The sequence below is a fragment of the Salmo salar genome, chromosome ssa29, assembly GCF_905237065.1.
Source record: "Salmo salar chromosome ssa29, Ssal_v3.1, whole genome shotgun sequence".
NCBI lineage: Eukaryota > Metazoa > Chordata > Actinopteri > Salmoniformes > Salmonidae > Salmo > Salmo salar.
The window spans coordinates 35,370,572-35,387,817 of NC_059470.1; the positions used below are offsets into that span (position 1 = coordinate 35,370,572).

General features: G+C 40.5%; 1 protein-coding gene across 1 annotated transcript in view; it reads left to right on the plus strand.

The window, feature by feature from the left end:
- Positions 1–1,727: 1,727 nt before the first annotated feature.
- Positions 1,728–17,246, plus strand: part of LOC106590647 (ATP-binding cassette sub-family D member 3) — a 94,930-nt gene continuing 79,411 nt past the window's right edge. Inside the window, exons 1-3 of the mRNA XM_045710587.1 lie at positions 1,728–2,015; positions 3,410–3,446; positions 3,547–3,648. Coding sequence (XP_045566543.1) covers positions 1,909–2,015; positions 3,410–3,446; positions 3,547–3,648 — 246 coding nt within the window. The 5' untranslated portion in view covers positions 1,728–1,908. The remainder of the gene's footprint in view (positions 2,016–3,409; positions 3,447–3,546; positions 3,649–17,246) is intronic.

Here is a 17,246-nt window from a genome sequence, read left to right on the forward strand (position 1 = left end):
TTGGTATTGAGTAGCCTACTGAATGTAAACGTACAAATACAACCAGCGCGACCCCTCTCACAGGTAAATTTATCCGCATGTGGGATTAGAATTATTGAACTAAAAATTAAACTGTTTTAGCGGACTGCGCCGCCAATCAGTCGTAACAGATAAACAATACAAGTAGTTGACATGATCATCATAGTTATCTAATGCTTGTTACGATGGATGTAGCTATACAAATACATGAGTCACACTAAAATATATATAAATATATATATATATCCCAGTAATGTATTGGGTAAACATTCAGGGTGACCCTGAAGAAAGCACAGTGATGCGAAAACGTAGTCTACATGTTTTTTTTCTTCTTCGTAAAAACACATAGATGTGAAGCAAATAAACGGTAAGCAAATACGATACATTTGGTCATATGCAGAAATGTGCCTTACTTTTGAATGTAGGGGTCGGTAAGGAGTCTAGTAAGCATCACGCAAAATATACTGAGTGTACAAAACATTAAGAACACCTTCCTAATATTGAGTTTGCCTCAGGACAGCCAATTCGTCGGAGCGTGGACTGACTACATGGTCTCAAAAGCGTTCCACAGGTATACTTGGCCCATGTTGACTCCAATAGTTCCCACAGTTGGGTCAAATTGGCTGGATGTCCTTTGGGTGGTGGTGGAGCATTCTTGATAAACACGGGAAACTGTTGAGCGTGGTTGACACAAACCGGTCCGCCTGGCACCTACCATACCCTGTTCAAAGGCACTTAAATATTTTGTCTTCCCCATTCACCCTCTGAATGACACACACACAATCCATGTCTGAAGTCTTTAAAAAAATCCTTATTTAACCTGTCTCCTCCCTTTCATCTACACTGAATAAAGTGGATTTATTAACAAGTGACATCAATAAGGGATAATAGTTTTCACCTGGTCAAGTCTGTCATGGAAAGAGCACGTGTTCCTAATGTTTTGTTAAACTCAGTTTATATTGGCACACTCCACTTAGCAAAACCATTGTGAAATAATAAACCGTGCAGTAATCTTTGAGATGGTACCACGCACCAGCACATCTAGAGGTGAGTGTACTGCATACCGAACCCCGTCCTAGAGATGACGTAGCAGCAGGCACCCCATATCACGATTTCAATGGTGGAGTTGAACCACTTGGGGCAAAAATAGCTCGATTTACTACTGAATGACCAAAATCACTCTTGTAACGGAGCTGTCAAAATGAAGACGAGACTTGACGTGTTTCACTATAACTAAGCCTAAAATTATGGTTTACGATAAATAAAATAAAAAAACATGTTTCTCCATGAAAGTGACTCTTTCGTTCTCCAAAGGGGTAGGCTAGAGAGACCAATAACCCAACCAATCCAGAAAAAAAGTGTTTTCTGTGGATGATTTTCGGCGATATGTCATGCCATTGTTTATTTCTATGTCCTTGCTATAACCGAGCCTATATCAAAGGAGCACTCCCACTTGCAATACAGCTTGTTCATTTTAATATCGTCATGTCATATAATTATCCATGGGTTTTAGAATAGGCTACATAGCCGGGATAAAGGGATTATTCTGAGGTGTTCTGCATTTTTCTAAGCCATAGCAGTTATTTGAACCATCCCCTCTATCCTACTAACCTATGCTCCCACTCGTCCGCGGTGAGGGACTCCTCTCATTTGTTCCCTTCCCACTACCCAGCATGCTAGTCGGTGCGTGGTGAGGGACTCCTCTCATTTGTTCCCTTCCCACTACCCAGCATGCTAGTCGGTGCGCGGTGAGGGACTCCTCTCATTTGTTCCCTTCCCACTACCCAGCATGCTAGTCGGTGCGCGGTGAGGGACTCCTCTCATTTGTTCCCTTCACACTACCCAGCATGCTAGTCGGTGCGCACTTGGTCCACTGATACTGTAGGTAATATGGCGGCGGTCAGTAAATACTTGACAGCTAAAAACTCTTCGATAGCTGGTGGAGTCCTACTCGTTTTATACATCCTGAAGCAACGAAGAAGAGGCAAGTCAAGCGGGTATGTTGCTGAAAACAAAACTGGAATCGAGTCTCTGTTGTACTTTAATTATGCGTAGCTAGACTGCCCATGCTATGGGTTACTGTTTCACAGAACTTGTGGCCAGCAAGCCAAGAAACCTTGTCCCATTTGACGGGTGTAAAGTCTGAAAGTCAGTGAGATATTGTAGTTGTTTTATATCGCAGGTATCTATAAGAAACAGGAGTTGATGGCTGTGCATATCGCATGTTGTAACAATAAGTTTGTGTTGTTATATCTCTGTCAATGTAAATTTCCAGCCTCATTAGCAAACAATAGAGGTCTTTATGCCCCGGTGCAGCGGGAATAGTCGCAATGATGTGTATAAACCCTGAATAGCTAGTTTTACTTCATATTAATGAGGCGTTGATGCCACCTGCAGCCATATTGGTACTCCTCAGAAGGAGCAGTCCTTCCAATGAGCTCTGTCTTATATCAGAGTTAGACGTTCATCCATCTTTCTCAAACGTCGAAGTGTTTTATGGGTAAGTTTAGGTAGGCATTAACTCTGAAATCGTACAGTTAGGCATTAACTCTGAATGGTTAATGTTTGGGATAGGCTTAAAACAAAAATCTCAAAAACAACTTTCTAACACTGGATTTGAACTTGCAGCCTTTGGAGTCAGAGACAGATGCTTACTCCCATCCCCATATCGAATACTGCCTTGTATCACAGGTGACCTGGCTGGTCCTCCATTGGATAATTTTTTTTTGAATTCTACAGTATTTCAATGAAAATGTTTTAAGAACAAAATGACATGCATTTAAGTATGTCTTTGTTGTAGTGTGGATAGTAACATAGTACTTTAACAAATGTTTTTATATATATTTTTGTATGTTCTGTTCACATAATATAACTTAAGTATGTAATAAGATGTAATATATAACTGTAATATATAATATACTTTTCAAAAATGAATATAGATGTTGATAAATGCATTTCTATAATTTTCAGATTTTTTTTTTTTACAAAGGAGGGAGGAGTACCAAAATGGCTGTGTGGCGGTTTCAATACCGCCCCCCCAGTCAGTCATCTAGGGTTAAACCTCGATATATCATTGGCTAATCAGGGCTAATATTGCAACAATGTAACAGACGTCACTATTTCTTATTAGCAGCTTGCTGCCCTTTTGATGCAATTTTTGAAAAGGTTCTTGGGACAGTTTAAAAATAGCACATTCCTTAGAAGTGAAATGCTATGCCAAGACTACATGTGATCTCTTTTTACATTCAACCTACACACCATACACTCGATTTTATGACGATAATGAAACTAAATCAATTTTGCCTTTGGTATTGTGTTCATTGCATGACGTTGCACTTGTTCTAATTGGAACATTGTACCTGACTATGTGCCGTTTGTATATCGTTTACAGTAAAAAAGGGGGCTCTGAACTGGTGTTGAGAAATGACGTAAGTATACAAGCACATACATCCAACAAATGTATAAAATGTCCAACTACATGCCACATTTATCCCCTGACGCCTGCATTTGGCTCTGTTATTTGTGCAGGACAAAGCAGCTAAGAAAGACCGTGCGGCGGTGGACTATGTCTTCTTCCTCAGAATCAGCAAGATCATCCGGATCATGGTGCCTCGATGGTTCTGCAAAGAGGTGGGCCTTGTGGTTGGGTTGTTGTTGTTGTTTACAGACCAATATTGTCACATATTGAGCAAAAAAAACAAAAAAAAAACAAGCTCAGAGTAGTTCCCAGTGGCATTTTATAAGTCTGTTATTATGTAATGTGAATAATATTATTAAAGGGGAAGTTCCCCTATTTTTACATGTGGCCTTATTTTCATTCTGTGCTCGTAGCAGATCCCCCCCCACCCATTTAGAATTTTTTTTAATGTATGTTTTGTTACATCGGAAATTGGTTGTCACATTTTGCTGAGTCATCAGTTGCGATTGACTACAATGCATTATGAAAATGTGTCTAAGCATGTTATAAAACACTCTAAACCAACTCCTATTACATCAGAATCTCATTCTGGATAATGTCTCTGCACAAAATGTTAGAATTTTTTTTTTTCCCCTCCTGTGCCATAAATCCATGTTTGAATGATGCTGTTTACAACAACAAAAAAAAATCTGGATTTATGAGACAGAGGAATTTCTTTTCAAGAATTGAGTGCAGAGACATTATCCAGAATGAGATTCTGATGTAATATAAGTTGGTTTGGAGTGTTTTATAACATGCTTAGATACATTTTCATAATGCATTGCAGTCAATCGCAAGTGAGGACTCTAACAAAACAAAATATATTTATAAAATAATAACGGTTTGGGGATCAACTACATGCACAGAAAGAGTGCAAATAAGGCCACATGTAAAACTGGATGAACTTCCCTGGTAAGTAGATGTCTAGGACGATAAGTTGTGTTCTGTAGCACCACATGATAAGCATTAAACCTTGAAGTAATTAGTCTCTGTGGTAATCGGCCATGGCCTTTGTGTTCCTTCATTGCGTCACTTTTATGGCCACAACTTATCTCTTCCTCTATGCACGTGTGTGTCTCTCAACAGATATTTAGTTCGTTAAGTGTGATCATTGACAATTTTAATTTGCGAAGGTTGTTCTAGTTTACATGTTCTATAATATTGCCTGAGTTTGTGTGTTGTATAAAAACCAAACCAGCCACAGAGCCCAAGCAGACCTGTCATACTGATCAGTTTGTTTGATAAGCCAAGGTCTCGATGACATGAAGTCTGTTGGTGTAACAGAGTTCATCCTCTACTGAGTTAACTCTAAAATGACTGAATTAACTCTAAAATGACGAGTTGTTAGTTAAGGACAGGTCTATTCTACTGGTCATGTTGTTAGTTAAGGACAGGTCTATTCTACCGGTCATGTTGTTAGTTATTAAGGACAGGTCTATTCTACTGGTCATGTTGTTAGTTATTAAGGACAGGTCTATTCTACTGGTCATGTTGTTAGTTAAGGACAGGTCTATTCTACCGGTCATGTTGTTAGTTAAGGACAGGTCTATTCTACCGGTCATGTTGTTGGTTATTAAGGACAGGTCTATTCTACCGGTCATGTTAGTTAAGGACAGGTCTATTCTACCGGTCATGTTGTTAGTTATTAAGGACAGGTCTATTCTACCGGTCATGTTGTTAGTTATTAAGGACAGGTCTATTCTACCGGTCATGTTAGTTAAGGACAGGTCTATTCTACCGGTCATGTTGTTAGTTATTAAGGACAGGTCTATTCTACCGGTCATGTTAGTTAAGGACAGGTCTATTCTACCGGTCATGTTGTTGGTTATTAAGGACAGGTCTATTCTACCGGTCATGTTGTTAGTTATTAAGGACAGGTCTATTCTACCGGTCATGTTGTTAGTTATTAAGGACAGGTCTATTCTACCGGTCATGTTGTTAGTTAAGGACAGGTCTATTCTACCGGTCATGTTAGTTAAGGACAGGTCTATTCTACCGGTCATGTTGTTAGTTATTAAGGACAGGTCTATTCTACCGGTCATGTTAGTTAAGGACAGGTCTATTCTACCGGTCATGTTAGTTAAGGACAGGTCTATTCTACCGGTCATGTTAGTTAAGGACAGGTCTATTCTACCGGTCATGTTGCTAGTTAAGGGACAGGTCTATTCTACCGGTCATGTTGTTAGTTATTAAGGACAGGTCTATTCTACCGGTCATGTTGTTAGTATTAAGGACAGGTCTATTCTACCGGTCATGTTGCTAGTTAAGGACAGGTCTATTCTACCGGTCATGTTGTTAGTTAAGGACAGGTATATTCTACCGGTCATGTTGTTAGTTAAGGACAGGTCTATTCTACTGTTCATGTTGTTAGTTATTAAGGACAGGTCTATTCTACCGGTCATGTTGTTAGTTATTAAGGACAGGTCTATTCTACCGGTCATGTTGTTAGTTATTAAGGACAGGTCTATTCTACCGGTCATGTTGCTAGTTAAGGACAGGTCTATTCTACCGGTCATGTTAGTTAAGGACAGGTCTATTCTACCGGTCATGTTAGTTAAGGACAGGTCTATTCTACCGGTCATGTTGTTAGTTATTAAGGACAGGTCTATTCTACCGGTCATGTTGTTAGTTATTAAGGACAGGTCTATTCTACCGGTCATGTTGTTAGTTAAGGACAGGTCTATTCTACCGGTCATGTTGTTAGTTATTAAGGACAGGTCTATTCTACCGGTCATGTTAGTTAGTTAAGGACAGGTCTATTCTACCGGTCATGTTAGTTATTAAGGACAGGTCTATTCTACCGGTCATGTTAGTTAAGGACAGGTCTATTCTACCGGTCATGTTGTTAGTTAAGGACAGGTCTATTCTACCGGTCATGTTAGTTAAGGACAGGTCTATTCTACCGGTCATGTTAGTTAAGGACAGGTCTATTCTACCGGTCATGTTGCTAGTTAAGGACAGGTCTATTCTACCGGTCATGTTGTTAGTTAAGGACAGGTCTATTCTACCGGTCATGTTGTTGGTTATTAAGGACAGGTCTATTCTACCGGTCATGTTAGTTAAGGACAGGTCTATTCTACCGGTCATGTTGTTAGTTATTAAGGACAGGTCTATTCTACCGGTCATGTCGTTAGTTATTAAGGACATGTCTATTCTACTGGTCATGTTGTTAGTTATTAAGGACAGGTCTATTCTACCGGTCATGTTAGTTAAGGACAGGTCTATTCTACCGGTCATGTTGTTGGTTATTAAGGACAGGTCTATTCTACCGGTCATGTTGTTAGTTATTAAGGACAGGTCTATTCTACCGGTCATGTTAGTTAAGGACAGGTCTATTCTACCGGTCATGTTGTTGGTTATTAAGGACAGGTCTATTCTACCGGTCATGTTGTTAGTTAAGGACAGGTCTATTCTACTGGTCATGTTGTTAGTTATTAAGGACAGGTCTATTCTACCGGTCATGTTAGTTAAGGACAGGTCTATTCTACCGGTCATGTTGTTAGTTATTAAGGACAGGTCTATTCTACCGGTCATGTTGTTAGTTAAGGACAGGTCTATTCTACCGGTCATGTTGTTAGTTAAGGACAGGTCTATTCTACCGGTCATGTTGTTGGTTATTAAGGACAGGTCTATTCTACCGGTCATGTTAGTTAAGGACAGGTCTATTCTACCGGTCATGTTGTTGGTTATTAAGGACAGGTCTATTCTACCGGTCATGTTAGTTAAGGACAGGTCTATTCTACCGGTCATGTTGTTAGTTATTAAGGACAGGTCTATTCTACCGGTCATGTTGTTAGTTATTAAGGACATGTCTATTCTACTGGTCATGTTGTTAGTTAAGGACAGGTCTATTCTACCGGTCATGTTAGTTAAGGACAGGTCTATTCTACCGGTCATGTTAGTTAAGGACAGGTCTATTCTACCGGTCATGTTGTTAGTTAAGGACAGGTCTATTCTACCGGTCATGTTGTTAGTTATTAAGGACAGGTCTATTCTACTGGTCATGTTGTTAGTTATTAAGGACAGGTCTATTCTACCGGTCATGTTGTTAGTTATTAAGGACAGGTCTATTCTACTGGTCATGTTGTTAGTTATTAAGGACAGGTCTATTCTACCGGTCATGTTAGTTAAGGACAGATCTATTCTACCGGTCATGTTGTTAGTTATTAAGGACAGGTCTATTCTACCGGTCATGTTAGTTAAGGACAGGTCTATTCTACCGGTCATGTTGTTAGTTAAGGACAGGTCTATTCTACCGGTCATGTTGTTAGTTAAGGACAGGTCTATTCTACCGGTCATGTTGTTAGTTAAGGACAGGTCTATTCTACCGGTCATGTTGTTAGTTAAGGACAGGTCTATTCTACCGGTCATGTTGTTAGTTAAGGACAGGTCTATTCTACCGGTCATGTTGTTAGTTAAGGACAGGTCTATTCTACCGGTCATGTTGTTAGTTAAGGACAGGTCTATTCTACCGGTCATGTTGTTAGTTAAGGACAGGTCTATTCTACCGGTCATGTTGTTAGTTAAGGACAGGTCTATTCTACCGGTCATGTTGTTGGTTATTAAGGACAGGTCTTTTCTACCGGTCATGTTGTTAGTTATTAAGGACATGTCTATTCTACCGGTCATGTTAGTTAAGGACAGGTCTATTCTACCGGTCATGTTGTTAGTTAAGGACAGGTCTATTCTACCGGTCATGTTGTTGGTTATTAAGGACAGGTCTATTCTACCGGTCATGTTAGTTAAGGACAGGTCTATTCTACCGGTCATGTTGTTGGTTATTAAGGACAGGTCTATTCTACCGGTCATGTTAGTTAAGGACAGGTCTATTCTACCGGTCATGTTGTTAGTTATTAAGGACAGGTCTATTCTACCGGTCATGTTGTTAGTTATTAAGGACAGGTCTATTCTACTGGTCATGTTGTTAGTTAAGGACAGGTCTATTCTACTGGTCATGTTGTTAGTTATTAAGGACAGGTCTATTCTACCGGTCATGTTAGTTAAGGACAGGTCTATTCTACCGGTCATGTTGTTAGTTATTAAGGACAGGTCTATTCTACCGGTCATGTTAGTTAAGGACAGGTCTATTCTACCGGTCATGTTGTTAGTTAAGGACAGGTCTATTCTACTGGTCATGTTGTTAGTTAAGGACAGGTCTATTCTACCGGTCATGTTGTTAGTTAAGGACAGGTCTATTCTACCGGTCATGTTGTTAGTTAAGGACAGGTCTATTCTACCGGTCATGTTGTTAGTTAAGGACAGGTCTATTCTACCGGTCATGTTGTTAGTTAAGGACAGGTCTATTCTACCGGTCATGTTGTTAGTTAAGGACAGGTCTATTCTACCGGTCATGTTGTTAGTTAAGGACAGGTCTATTCTACCGGTCATGTTGTTGGTTATTAAGGACAGGTCTTTTCTACCGGTCATGTTGTTAGTTATTAAGGACAGGTCTATTCTACTGGTCATGTTGTTAGTTAAGGACAGGTCTATTCTACCGGTCATGTTGTTAGTTAAGGACAGGTCTTTTCTACCGGTCATGTTGTTAGTTATTAAGGACATGTCTATTCTACTGGTCATGTTGTTAGTTAAGGACAGGTCTATTCTACCGGTCATGTTGTTAGTTATTAAGGACAGGTCTATTCTACCGGTCATGTTGTTAGTTAAGGACAGGTCTATTCTACCGGTCATGTTGTTAGTTATTAAGGACAGGTCTATTCTACCGGTCATGTTGTTAGTTAAGGACAGGTCTATTCTACTGGTCATGTTGTTAGTTATTAAGGACAGGTCTATTCTACCGGTCATGTTGTTAGTTAAGGACAGGTCTATTCTACCGGTCATGTGTTAGTTAAGGACAGGTCTATTCTACCGGTCATGTTAGTTAAGGACAGGTCTATTCTACCGGTCATGTTAGTTAAGGACAGGTCTATTCTACCGGTCATGTTGCTAGTTAAGGACAGGTCTATTCTACCGGTCATGTTGTTAGTTATTAAGGACAGGTCTATTCTACCGGTCATGTTGTTAGTTATTAAGGACAGGTCTATTCTACCGGTCATGTTGTTAGTTAAGGACAGGTCTATTCTACCGGTCATGTTGTTAGTTATTAAGGACAGGTCTATTCTACCGGTCATGTTAGTTAGTTAAGGACAGGTCTATTCTACCGGTCATGTTAGTTATTAAGGACAGGTCTATTCTACCGGTCATGTTAGTTAAGGACAGGTCTATTCTACCGGTCATGTTGTTAGTTAAGGACAGGTCTATTCTACCGGTCATGTTAGTTAAGGACAGGTCTATTCTACCGGTCATGTTAGTTAAGGACAGGTCTATTCTACCGGTCATGTTGCTAGTTAAGGACAGGTCTATTCTACCGGTCATGTTGTTAGTTAAGGACAGGTCTATTCTACCGGTCATGTTGTTGGTTATTAAGGACAGGTCTATTCTACCGGTCATGTTAGTTAAGGACAGGTCTATTCTACCGGTCATGTTGTTAGTTATTAAGGACAGGTCTATTCTACCGGTCATGTCGTTAGTTATTAAGGACAGGTCTATTCTACTGGTCATGTTGTTAGTTAAGGACAGGTCTATTCTACTGGTCATGTTGTTAGTTATTAAGGACAGGTCTATTCTACCGGTCATGTTAGTTAAGGACAGGTCTATTCTACCGGTCATGTTGTTAGTTATTAAGGACAGGTCTATTCTACCGGTCATGTTGTTAGTTAAGGACAGGTCTATTCTACCGGTCATGTTGTTAGTTATTAAGGACAGGTCTATTCTACCGGTCATGTTGTTAGTTATTAAGGACAGGTCTATTCTACCGGTCATGTTGTTAGTTATTAAGGACAGGTCTATTCTACCGGTCATGTTGTTAGTTATTAAGGACAGGTCTATTCTACCGGTCATGTTGTTAGTTACGGACAGGTCTATTCTACCGGTCATGTTAGTTAAGGACAGGTCTATTCTACCGGTCATGTTGTTAGTTATTAAGGACAGGTCTATTCTACCGGTCATGTTAGTGAAGGACAGGTCTATTCTACCGGTCATGTTGTTAGTTATTAAGGACAGGTCTATTCTACCGGTCATGTTGCTAGTTAAGGACAGGTCTATTCTACCGGTCATGTTGTTAGTTAAGGACAGGTCTATTCTACCGGTCATGTTGTTAGTTAAGGACAGGTCTATTCTACCGGTCATGTTAGTTAAGGACAGGTCTGTTCTACCGGTCATGTGTTAGTTAAGGACAGGTCTGTTCTACCGGTCATGTTAGTTAAGGACAGGTCTGTTCTACCGGTCATTGTTAGTTAAGGACAGGTCTATTCTACCGGTCATGTTGTTAGTTAAGGACAGGTCTATTCTACCGGTCATGTTGTTAGTTAAGGACAGGTCTGTTCTACCGGTCATGTTAGTTAAGGACAGGTCTGTTCTACCGGTCATGTTAGTTAAGGACAGGTCTGTTCTACCGGTCATGTTAGTTAAGGACAGGTCTATTCTACCGGTCATGTTGTTAGTTAAGGACAGGTCTATTCTACCGGTCATGTTGTTAGTTAAGGACAGGTCTATTCTACCGGTCATGTTGTTAGTTAAGGACAGGTCTATTCTACCGGTCATGTTAGTTAAGGACAGGTCTATTCTACCGGTCATGTTGTTAGTTATTAAGGACAGGTCTATTCTACCGGTCATGTTAGTTAAGGACAGGTCTATTCTACCGGTCATGTTGTTAGTTAAGGACAGGTCTATTCTACTGGTCATGTTGTTAGTTAAGGACAGGTCTATTCTACCGGTCATGTTGTTAGTTAAGGACAGGTCTATTCTACCGGTCATGTTGTTACTTAAGGACAGGTCTATTCTACCGGTCATGTTGTTAGTTAAGGACAGGTCTATTCTACCGGTCATGTTGTTAGTTAAGGACAGGTCTATTCTACCGGTCATGTTGTTAGTTAAGGACAGGTCTATTCTACCGGTCATGTTGTTAGTTAAGGACAGGTCTATTCTACCGGTCATGTTGTTAGTTATTAAGGACAGGTCTATTCTACCGGTCATGTTAGTTAGTTAAGGACAGGTCTATTCTACCGGTCATGTTAGTTAAGGACAGGTCTATTCTACCGGTCATGTTGTTAGTTAAGGACAGGTCTATTCTACCGGTCATGTTAGTTAAGGACAGGTCTATTCTACCGGTCATGTTAGTTAAGGACAGGTCTATTCTACCGGTCATGTTGTTGGTTATTAAGGACAGGTCTATTCTACCGGTCATGTTAGTTAAGGACAGGTCTATTCTACCGGTCATGTCGTTAGTTATTAAGGACAGGTCTATTCTACTGGTCATGTTGTTAGTTAAGGACAGGTCTATTCTACTGGTCATGTTGTTAGTTATTAAGGACAGGTCTATTCTACCGGTCATGTTAGTTAAGGACAGGTCTATTCTACCGGTCATGTTGTTAGTTATTAAGGACAGGTCTATTCTACCGGTCATGTTGTTAGTTAAGGACAGGTCTATTCTACCGGTCATGTTGTTAGTTATTAAGGACAGGTCTATTCTACCGGTCATGTTGTTAGTTATTAAGGACAGGTCTATTCTACCGGTCATGTTGTTAGTTACGGACAGGTCTATTCTACCGGTCATGTTAGTTAAGGACAGGTCTATTCTACCGGTCATGTTGTTAGTTATTAAGGACAGGTCTATTCTACCGGTCATGTTAGTGAAGGACAGGTCTATTCTAACGGTCATGTTGTTAGTTATTAAGGACAGGTCTATTCTACCGGTCATGTTAGTTAAGGACAGGTCTATTCTACTGGTCATGTTGTTAGTTACGGACAGGTCTATTCTACCGGTCATGTTAGTTAAGGACAGGTCTATTCTACCGGTCATGTTGCTAGTTAAGGACAGGTCTATTCTACTGGTCATGTTGTTAGTTATTAAGGACAGGTCTATTCTACCGGTCATGTTGTTAGTTATTAAGGACAGGTCTATTCTACCGGTCATGTTGTTAGTTAAGGACAGGTCTATTCTACCGGTCATGTTGTTAGTTAAGGACAGGTCTATTCTACCGGTCATGTTGTTAGTTAAGGACAGGTCTATTCTACCGGTCATGTTAGTTAAGGACAGGTCTGTTCTACCGGTCATGTTAGTTAAGGACAGGTCTGTTCTACCGGTCATGTTAGTTAAGGACAGGTCTGTTCTACCGGTCATGTTAGTTAAGGACAGGTCTATTCTACCGGTCATGTTGTTAGTTATTAAGGACAGGTCTATTCTACTGGTCATGTTGTTAGTTATTAAGGACAGGTCTATTCTACCGGTCATGTTAGTTAAGGACAGATCTATTCTACCGGTCATGTTGTTAGTTATTAAGGACAGGTCTATTCTACCGGTCATGTTAGTTAAGGACAGGTCTATTCTACCGGTCATGTTGTTAGTTAAGGACAGGTCTGTTCTACCGGTCATGTTGTTAGTTATTAAGGACAGGTCTATTCTACCGGTCATGTTAGTTAAGGACAGGTCTATTCTACCGGTCATGTTGTTAGTTATTAAGGACAGGTCTATTCTACCGGTCATGTTAGTTAAGGACAGGTCTATTCTACCGGTCATGTTGTTGGTTATTAAGGACAGGTCTATTCTACCGGTCATGTTGTTAGTTATTAAGGACAGGTCTATTCTACCGGTCATGTTGTTAGTTATTAAGGACATGTCTATTCTACCGGTCATGTTGTTAGTTAAGGACAGGTCTATTCTACCGGTCATGTTAGTTAAGGACAGGTCTATTCTACCGGTCATGTTGTTAGTTATTAAGGACAGGTCTATTCTACCGGTCATGTTAGTTAAGGACAGGTCTATTCTACCGGTCATGTTAGTTAAGGACAGGTCTATTCTACCGGTCATGTTAGTTAAGGACAGGTCTATTCTACCGGTCATGTTGCTAGTTAAGGACAGGTCTATTCTACCGGTCATGTTGTTAGTTATTAAGGACAGGTCTATTCTACCGGTCATGTTGTTAGTTATTAAGGACAGGTCTATTCTACCGGTCATGTTGCTAGTTAAGGACAGGTCTATTCTACCGGTCATGTTGTTAGTTAAGGACAGGTCTATTCTACCGGTCATGTTGTTAGTTAAGGACAGGTCTATTCTACCGGTCATGTTGTTAGTTAAGGACAGGTCTATTCTACCGGTCATGTTGTTAGTTAAGGACAGGTCTATTCTACCGGTCATGTTGTTACTTAAGGACAGGTCTATTCTACCGGTCATGTTGTTAGTTAAGGACAGGTCTATTCTACCGGTCATGTTGTTACTTAAGGACAGGTCTATTCTACCGGTCATGTTGTTAGTTAAGGACAGGTCTATTCTACCGGTCATGTTGTTGGTTATTAAGGACAGGTCTATTCTACCGGTCATGTTGTTAGTTAAGGACAGGTCTATTCTACCGGCCATGTTGTTAGTTATTAAGGACAGGTCTATTCTACCGGTCATGTTGTTAGTTAAGGACAGGTCTATTCTACTGGTCATGTTGTTAGTTATTAAGGACAGGTCTATTCTACCGGTCATGTTGTTAGTTAAGGACAGGTCTATTCTACCGGTCATGTCGTTAGTAAAGGACAGGTCTATTCTACCGGTCATGTTAGTTAAGGACAGGTCTGTTCTACCGGTCATGTTAGTTAAGGACAGGTCTATTCTACCGGTCATGTTAGTTAAGGACAGGTCTGTTCTACCGGTCATGTTAGTTAAGGACAGGTCTATTCTACCGGTCATGTTGTTAGTTATTAAGGACAGGTCTATTCTACTGGTCATGTTGTTAGTTATTAAGGACAGGTCTATTCTACCGGTCATGTTAGTTAAGGACAGGTCTATTCTACCGGTCATGTTGTTAGTTATTAAGGACAGGTCTATTCTACCGGTCATGTTAGTTAAGGACAGGTCTATTCTACCGGTCATGTTGTTAGTTAAGGACAGGTCTATTCTACCGGTCATGTTGTTAGTTAAGGACAGGTCTATTCTACCGGTCATGTTAGTTAAGGACAGGTCTATTCTACCGGTCATGTTGTTAGTTAAGGACAGGTCTATTCTACCGGTCATGTTAGTTAAGGACAGGTCTATTCTACCGGTCATGTTGTTAGTTAAGGACAGGTCTATTCTACCGGTCATGTTGTTAGTTATTAAGGACAGGTCTATTCTACCGGTCATGTTGTTAGATTAAGGACATGTCTATTCTACCGGTCATGTTGTTAGTTAAGGACAGGTCTATTCTACCGGTCATGTTAGTTAAGGACAGGTCTATTCTACCGGTCATGTTGTTAGTTATTAAGGACAGGTCTATTCTACCGGTCATGTGTTAGTTAAGGACAGGTCTATTCTACCGGTCATGTTGTTAGTTAAGGACAGGTCTATTCTACCGGTCAGTGTTAGTTAAGGACAGGTCTATTCTACCGGTCATGTTGTTAGTTAAGGACAGGTCTATTCTACCGGTCATGTTGTTAGTTAAGGACAGGTCTATTCTACCGGTCATGTTGTTAGTTAAGGACAGGTCTATTCTACCGGTCATGTTGTTAGTTAAGGACAGGTCTATTCTACCGGTCATGTTGTTAGTTAAGGACAGGTCTATTCTACCGGTCATGTTGTTAGTTAAGGACAGGTCTATTCTACCGGTCATGTTGTTAGTTAAGGACAGGTCTATTCTACCGGTCATGTTGTTAGTTAAGGACAGGTCTATTCTACCGGTCATGTTGTTAGTTAAGGACAGGTCTATTCTACCGGTCATGTTGTTAGTTAAGGACAGGTCTATTCTACCGGTCATGTTGTTAGTTAAGGACAGGTCTATTCTACCGGTCATGTTGTTAGTTAAGGACAGGTCTATTCTACCGGTCATGTTGTTAGTTAAGGACAGGTCTATTCTACCGGTCATGTTGTTAGATTAAGGACAGGTCTATTCTACCGGTCATGTTGTTAGTTAAGGACAGGTCTATTCTACCGGTCATGTGTTAGTTAAGGACAGGTCTATTCTACCGGTCATGTTGTTAGTTAAGGACAGGTCTATTCTACCGGTCATGTTGTTAGTTAAGGACAGGTCTATTCTACCGGTCATGTTGTTAGTTAAGGACAGGTCTATTCTACCGGTCATGTTGTTAGTTAAGGACAGGTCTATTCTACCGGTCATGTTGTTAGTTAAGGACAGGTCTATTCTACCGGTCATGTTGTTAGTTAAGGACAGGTCTATTCTACCGGTCATGTTGTTAGTTACGGACAGGTCTATTCTACCGGTCATGTTGTTAGTTAAGGACAGGTCTATTCTACCGGTCATGTTGTTAGTTAAGGACAGGTCTATTCTACCGGTCATTGTTAGTTATTAAGGACAGGTCTATTCTACCGGTCATGTTGTTAGTTAAGGACAGGTCTATTCTACCGGTCATGTTAGTTAAGGACAGGTCTATTCTACCGGTCATGTTGTTAGTTAAGGACAGGTCTATTCTACCGGTCATGTTGTTAGTTAAGGACAGGTCTATTCTACCGGTCATGTTGTTAGTTATTAAGGACAGGTCTATTCTACCGGTCATGTTGTTAGATTAAGGACAGGTCTATTCTACCGGTCATGTTGTTAGTTAAGGACAGGTCTATTCTACCGGTCATGTTAGTTAAGGACAGGTCTATTCTACCGGTCATGTTGTTAGTTAAGGACAGGTCTATTCTACCGGTCATGTTGTTAGTTAAGGACAGGTCTATTCTACCGGTCATGTTGTTAGTTAAGGACAGGTCTATTCTACCGGTCATGTGTTAGTTAAGGACAGGTCTATTCTACCGGTCATGTTGTTAGTTAAGGACAGGTCTATTCTACCGGTCATGTTGTTAGTTAAGGACAGGTCTATTCTACCGGTCATGTTGTTAGTTAAGGACAGGTCTATTCTACCGGTCATGTGTTAGTTAAGGACAGGTCTATTCTACCGGTCATGTTGTTAGTTAAGGACAGGTCTATTCTACCGGTCATGTTGTTAGTATTAAGGACAGGTCTATTCTACCGGTCATGTTGTTAGTTAAGGACAGGTCTATTCTACCGGTCATGTTGTTAGTTAAGGACAGGTCTATTCTACCGGTCATGTTGTTAGTTAAGGACAGGTCTATTCTACCGGTCATGTTAGTTAAGGACAGGTCTATTCTACCGGTCATGTTGTTAGTTAAGGACAGGTCTATTCTACCGGTCATGTTGTTAGTTATTAAGGACAGGTCTATTCTACCGGTCATGTTGTTAGTTAAGGACAGGTCTATTCTACCGGTCATGTTGTTAGTTAAGGACAGGTCTATTCTACCGGTCATGTTGTTAGTTAAGGACAGGTCTATTCTACCGGTCATGTTGTTAGTTAAGGACAGGTCTATTCTACCGGTCATGTTGTTAGTTAAGGACAGGTCTATTCTACCGGTCATGTTGTTAGTTAAGGACAGGTCTATTCTACCGGTCATGTTGTTAGTTAAGGACAGGTCTATTCTACCGGTCATGTTGTTAGTTAAGGACAGGTCTATTCTACCGGTCATGTTGTTAGTTAAGGACAGGTCTATTCTACCGGTCATGTGTTAGTTAAGGACAGGTCTATTCTACCGGTCATGTTGTTAGTTAAGGACAGGTCTATTCTACCGGTCATGTTGTTAGTTAAGGACAGGTCTATTCTACCGGTCATGTTGTTAGTTAAGGACAGGTCTATTCTACCGGTCATGTTGTTAGTTAAGGACAGGTCTATTCTACCGGTCATGTTGTTAGTTAAGGACAGGTCTATTCTACCGGTCATGTTGTTAGTTAAGGACAGGTCT